Here is a 6,945-nt window from a genome sequence, read left to right on the forward strand (position 1 = left end):
TCAATAAAGCATATCCTAAGAATAAGTCAAAACGGCTTGCCACAGAGAGCCATAATAATATCAACAACATTTATTATTTTAAGTTTTGTTGTGTAGTTTCAGGTTAATTTACCTCGATAGTACGCTGAGATGTTCAAATGATTCAAATGTCGCGGGTGGTGGGATGGTCTCTATGGTTTCAGCAAACAGTCATCTTAACTCCGCCTAAGATCCGCCTCTGCCCATTTTCGAGTATCCGGGAATGACGCACTTCCAAGATGGCGACGGCTGACCACGCCTACAGTAAGCTTCATTTGCGCTCTTCAGAAACGGCAGGCACTTTTTTCCAGGGGTTTCAGTACAGCGTAACCGCTACTACGTCATCGGGTGGGCGTGGCCTATCTGTGAATTTGCATAGGTCACGGATCATGCGCAGATTGTGAAAACAGCCGTTAGATTCAGATACCTGTACGTATTCGCTGGGGTTTCGTGTCAAGTGCCTTTTATATGCAGTACTAAATAGCTGTCCTGATCGCAGGTGTTTAATGTGAAGTCAGTGTATGTTATATTAAACAAATTAACTTAAGATACCTCTCAGATTACATTAATACTGTTATAACTTAAGATACCTGTCCCGATCCCACGGCTTTTGTGTCACATACTTTATATATCATATACAGTAGCATCAGATACCTGTCCTGATGCCAGGGGTTTCATGTATAATTACTTTTATATTAGTTAACATCAGATACCTGTCCTGATCCCAGGGGTTTCATGTATGATCACTTTTATATATATTAACATCAAATACCTGTCCTGATCCCAGGGGTTTCATGTATGATCACTTTTATATTAGTTAACATCAGATACCTGTCCTGATCCCAGGGGTTTCATGTATGATCACTTTTATATACAGTAACATCAGATACCTGTCCTGATGCCAGGGGTTTCATGTATGATCACTTTTATATACAGTAACATCAGATACCTGTCCTGATCTCAGGGGTTTCATGTATGATCACTTTTATATACAGTAACATCAGATACCTGTCCTGATCTCAGGGGTTTCATGTATGATTACTTTTATATATATTAACATCAGATACCTGTCCTGATCTCAGGGGTTTCATGTATGATCACTTTTATATTATATACAGTAACATCAGATACCTGTCCTGATCCCAGGTGTTTCATGTATGATCACTTTTATATATATTAACATCAGATACCTGTCCTGATCTCAGGGGTTTCATGTATGATCACTTTTATATTATATACAGTAACATCAGATACCTGTCCTGATCTCAGGTGTTTCATGTATGATCACTTTTATATACAGTAACATCAGATACCTGTCCTGATCCCAGGTGTTTCATGTATGATCACTTTTATGTACAGTAACATCAGATACCTGTCCTGATCTCAGGGGTTTCATGTATGATCACTTTTATATACAGTAACATCAGATACCTGTCCTGATCTCAGGGGTTTCATGTATGATCACTTTTATATACAGTAACATCAGATACCTGTCCTGATCTCAGGGGTTTCATGTATGATCACTTTTATATATATTAACATCAGATACCTGTCCTGATCTCAGGTGTTTCATGTATGATCACTTTTATATTATATATATTAACATCAGATACCTGTCCTGATCCCAGGTGTTTCATGTATGATCACTTTTATATACAGTAACATCAGATACCTGTCCTGATCTCAGGTGTTTCATGTATGACCACTTTTATATTATATATATTAACATCAGATACCTGTCCTGATCCCAGGTGTTTCATGTATGATCACTTTTATATACAGTAACATCAGATACCTGTCCTGATCTCAGGGGTTTCATGTATGATCACTTTTATATATATTAACATCAGATACCTGTCCTGATCTCAGGTGTTTCATGTATGATCACTTTTATATTATATATATTAACATCAGATACCTGTCCTGATCCCAGGTGTTTCATGTATGATCACTTTTATATACAGTAACATCAGATACCTGTCCTGATCTCAGGTGTTTCATGTATGACCACTTTTATATTATATATATTAACATCAGATACCTGTCCTGATCCCAGGTGTTTCATGTATGATCACTTTTATATACAGTAACATCAGATACCTGTCCTGATCTCAGGGGTTTCATGTATGATCACTTTTATATACAGTAACATCAGATACCTGTCCTGATCTCAGGGGTTTCATGTATGATCACTTTTATATTATATATATTAACATCAGATACCTGTCCTGATCCCAGGTGTTTCATGTATGATCACTTTTATATACAGTAACATCAGATACCTGTCCTGATCTCAGGTGTTTCATGTATGACCACTTTTATATTATATATATTAACATCAGATACCTGTCCTGATCCCAGGTGTTTCATGTATGATCACTTTTATATACAGTAACATCAGATACCTGTCCTGATCTCAGGGGTTTCATGTATGATCACTTTTATATACAGTAACATCAGATACCTGTCCTGATCTCAGGGGTTTCATGTATGATCACTTTTATATTATATATATTAACATCAGATACCTGTCCTGATCTCAGGTGTTTCATGTATGATCACTTTTATATACAGTAACATCAGATACCTGTCCTGATCTCAGGGGTTTCATGTATGATCACTTTTATATACAGTAACATCAGATACCTGTCCTGATCTCAGGTGTTTCATGTATGATCACTTTTATATTATATACAGTAACATCAGATACCTGTCCTGATCCCAGGGGTTTCATGTATGATTACTTTTATATACAGTAACATCAGATACCTGTCCTGATCCCAGGTGTTTTGTGTATGATGACTTTAAATAAAAATAGAAAATAAATATGAGTTATGTTAATTAACTAAGATCGAGAAAGAAAAATTAACCACGATTTATTACAGAAAATGTGGTATTTATTTGTTTAAACATGACTGAATACCATATTTTAAACTACAAAAACACGGTTAACCTTACAACAACCATTATTATTTGGTTTAAAATGGAAGTACAAAAGCCCAGAGACAGTAAAACGGATTAAAACGAGGTCAGCTGTTCTTGCTAATGAAATCTTTAACATTATAACAACAAAAAAATAACCTGTATGATTGTTTTTTTCCCTCGTTATCCACCACGGTAGGTTCTTTATCCATAATCATCCTGTTTGAAATGACCGCGCTAAAAAAGAACCTGTACTGCGCATGATCGGTGACCTCTCAGTGTTGTTTTTTTTTTTAAGGGGGCGTTTCCCAAACACCGACCTAGCCACGCCCATTTTGCGTCGTGGTAATGAAACCCCTGGAATTTAGTGCATGCCCTTCAGAAACCTATGGGTGACGTCACGGACACTACGTCCATATTTTTTACAGTCTATGGTTGAACCACTCTAAAAGTTCAATAACTTTGAATTTTTTATTGCAGATTTTGATCTAGTTTTTCATATGCACATACATTTATATATTAATCTGTCACACACTAAAATGCACTTTGTTTAAGTATACTTAGTACACTTTTCATTAATGTACTAAAAGTGCTTTATTTTTGCATACTAATTTTGTACTTAATGTAGTATTAGGTATATGTTAAGATAAACTTAATACCATCTAAGTGTACTCAACTGTGCTATTTTGAGACACCCAGAAATTGAACTAAAATGTGCTTTTAACATCCTAAATCTGTATTTTAAAAATATATATTTAGTTACAACTACCCAGACAGCACACATTAAGGTTCTAGTTGGATACTCCCAAAATCATTCTGCAGAAATCCGCAGATTTCTACCCAAATTTTCAGCAGAAATAACAAAAAACATCTGCAGATTCTGTCTGGCTCTAGTCTTGACTGCAACAGTAAGTGGCAAAAAAAGCTTAACAAAAAAGACTTTTATTTTGGCATGGCGTGTGACGTCATCAGGCGGCGCCACTTCAGCGCTGTAATTCAACTGGAGTAAGGTTTGTTTTAAAACGTTTACAGATGTAAACCGATTTAAAGTTAAAGTTTTAGTTTTTATACCCAGCAAACAATGAGTTGGCGGACCGTCGGCGTTTTTTGGTCGGCACAAATTCAGCGGCTTGATATGGGCGGACCGCCGTCGGCTTACCAGCGGCAAGCCGCCCATTCTAAAAGTTATGTCGGCCCACCGGCGTTTTTTTTGGGTGGCACGCCACCAGCGGATTACCGTGGGTGGACCGCCGTCTGGACACCAGTGGCTAACCGATGGCCCACACGGTGATGTTTTTAATGTTGTTGGCTGTTCTGTACCTGATAAAAGTACTTTTGTTTAACACTTTTTACATTTTAAACGAATGAGGCACTAAATAAAAATATAGTTATTAATAAAAGCAAAGTTTAGTAAATAAAACTACAAGAGGTTTTAAATATAACAGGTTATTATTAAAACAAAACAAAATTAAGTTTAAAAATCAAGATTTAATATTAAATGTCATTATTTAATATGTTTATAAATTGTTTAAATGTTTATGTAAATGCTGCGTGACTTCAAAGTGTCCATTACCGAGCCCCATTCAAGCACTGCAGCAGAGAGCGTTGTCATGGAAACGGAGCAACGACACGACACCTGCCCGTCAACAGCACTTCTCTCATGCGGCAGTTTTCGCTAATTTCAGGTAAGTTTAGTCGCTAAAATCACGCAAATGTTACATATAACTGTTTCTGACACTTTTCTTACTGGTAATTGACATATTTCTGTTGAACATGTTTTTTTATAGAGACTGTTGTGTCTTTGGAAAAAGTCCGTTAGAGTTTTAGCAGAGGTAACGTTAGCATTAGGCTAGCTATTGTTTATAAAAGTGTTGGCTTTTAATTAACGTAGACTAACCATGTTCCGTACACTTTTCGCTATTCAGCGCACTCAAACGACGACTCCTCCGTCATTGAAAGCCAGATAAGCATGCTTGTGTGTTCATTCTCTGGGGGAATACCTATTGCACAATACAAATCTTGATTGATGTCTTTTGGACCAGTAGTTTTTGAGAAAAGATGGGATAAGTACCGCCTTCGCATGTGTACGGAAGATGATAGGTATTAACGGTGTTCCGTACACGACTAAAATAGTGTTCCGTACAGGGCGCATAACTTTAATTTGCTGGCAAAAATGGGCATTGTTTGAAGTCTTATTAAAATCTTATGTCAGAATATACTATTATTGTGTTTAACTTGAAGTTAATGATATATTAAATAACTCTTTTATGAAAGTTTTTAATGAAATAGCTTCAAAATCATTTACTTTTTATATCACGTTTATTTTATTATAGCATGACAATTTAAAATATTAAAACAATAAATTCATGCACATTGAAGCTAACTTGACTGACCTTTTATGAATATAAACATCATTACTGCAAAAGGAGGATCCAAACAGCGTTTGCAGCCTGTCTCTCAGGCGGAGAGTTGCGACATGCGGTATTTACCCACAATTGATGTTTAAACATCCCCATTTCAAAGCATTTATTCAACAAAAGATAATTTATTTAACAATTTGTGATAACATAATATTCACTTCATAAAGACTGGAATACTGTGTGATGCATAAATTAAATGCAAAAGCATATTGTCGGGGCTTTAAATGTCTCCCCTCCCAGGCGACACTCGCACTTTAAGCTTGCCCACTTTCTATTTTCAAGCGCATTAGGTGGACGTAACAAACTTACTGAATTTACTCGGAAACATATAGTAGGAATGTCTCTGTTGTGGTTGGGGCTGAAAGAGTGAGAATTAAAGATTACACAGATATATAGCTTGCTTACGACCCATAAGTATTTATTCAGAGATTAACGTTAAAAGGTCATCTGTACGGAACATCGTTGTGTACGGAATATGGTTAGTCTACGTTACATTTTATGTGTAGATGAGAGGTTTGACAATGTTTTATTGGAGGTAGTCTACTTTATTAAGCCTAAAATAAGCACTGCACTGTCAACAAGAGCGAATTAAAATGTTAAAGTTAGTTAGTTAAAGTTACTTTGATATTTCACAGTAATGTAAACTAATATTAATTTTAAAAAGTGCTCTGTGGTTTCAGGAGTGACAAAATTACCCCTACAACAGAAGAAAAGAGCCAAGATGAAGGGAGCTAATCACAGAGCTGGAGGAAACACAGGTAAGACTATAATTAACTGTTAAATAGATTAATGTGCATTTTTATAAGAAATCCCTACATTATCATGCATCTGATACATGTCTTGATTGCAGTTATTTTAGTTTTGACATCCAAACATAAGTGAGTGGTTTTAAACAATTTTTTACATTGCTTTTTTCAAAGCTGAATTTACAGCGTCAGTGCTCCAGTCCAAAATGTAATATTGTATTTATAATTTGCTGCTGATCAAGCAAGATTTCTTATTTTTATCATGTTTTGTTATTTCAGGATTCATTGTTGAATAGAAAGTTTAAATTGAAAAGTATTTAAATCAGAAATCTTAACTCTCTTCTGATCTGTTTTATGCACCCTTGTTTAATACAAGTATCCATTTCTTAAATTGTGTTAGTAATATATATATATTTTTTATTACTTCTTTTTAGATTTTGGATCGTCCTCCACTCACTCTACCACTTTGTTTTTCCTTGCCAGACTTCATTCAAGGTAAGTAATATTATAGTGTCACTTAAAAGTATTCCCAATGATTACTTTTATTAATGTTAATATTAATATCAACTGCATCAAACAAATTAGCCTATTAGAATGATTTCTGAATGATCATCTGACACTAAATTAATGATGCTAACAAATCAGCTTTGACCTCACATTAATAAAATATATGGTCACATTTTATTTTGATGGTCTGTTTGTTGAATTTAAGCTGCATTGCATCTACATGCCAACTAATTCTCATTAGATTATAAGTAGACTGCTAGGGTTGCGGTTAGGGTTGGTGTAAGTTGACATGTACTTGGTAAATTAAGGGTTAGGGTTAGGGTCAGTTAATG

At 35.3% G+C, this 6,945-nt stretch overlaps 1 protein-coding gene and 1 long non-coding RNA gene across 3 annotated transcripts in view; both read left to right on the top strand.

The window, feature by feature from the left end:
* Positions 1–233: 233 nt before the first annotated feature.
* Positions 234–6,945, top strand: part of LOC796311 (zinc finger MYM-type protein 1) — an 854,498-nt gene continuing 847,786 nt past the window's right edge. Inside the window, exons 1-2 of the long non-coding RNA XR_015483466.2 lie at positions 234–1,346; positions 1,829–2,561. This is a non-coding gene — a long non-coding RNA (zinc finger MYM-type protein 1). The remainder of the gene's footprint in view (positions 1,347–1,828; positions 2,562–6,945) is intronic.
* The window catches only part of LOC141381679 (uncharacterized), a 136,159-nt gene continuing 132,548 nt past the window's right edge, over positions 3,335–6,945 (top strand). For both annotated transcript variants that reach the window (XR_015942628.1, XM_088650695.1), the window contains exons 1-3: positions 3,335–4,625; positions 6,041–6,118; positions 6,541–6,601. Coding sequence is in view for 1 of the 2 variants with exons in the window: in XM_088650695.1 (XP_088506821.1) it covers positions 4,601–4,625; positions 6,041–6,118; positions 6,541–6,601 (164 nt within the window). In the remaining variant the exon portion in view is untranslated. The remainder of the gene's footprint in view (positions 4,626–6,040; positions 6,119–6,540; positions 6,602–6,945) is intronic.

Source organism: Danio rerio, chromosome 4, assembly GCF_052040795.2.
Source record: "Danio rerio strain M-AB ecotype USA chromosome 4, GRCz13ab, whole genome shotgun sequence".
Classification (NCBI taxonomy): Eukaryota; Metazoa; Chordata; class Actinopteri; order Cypriniformes; family Danionidae; genus Danio; species Danio rerio.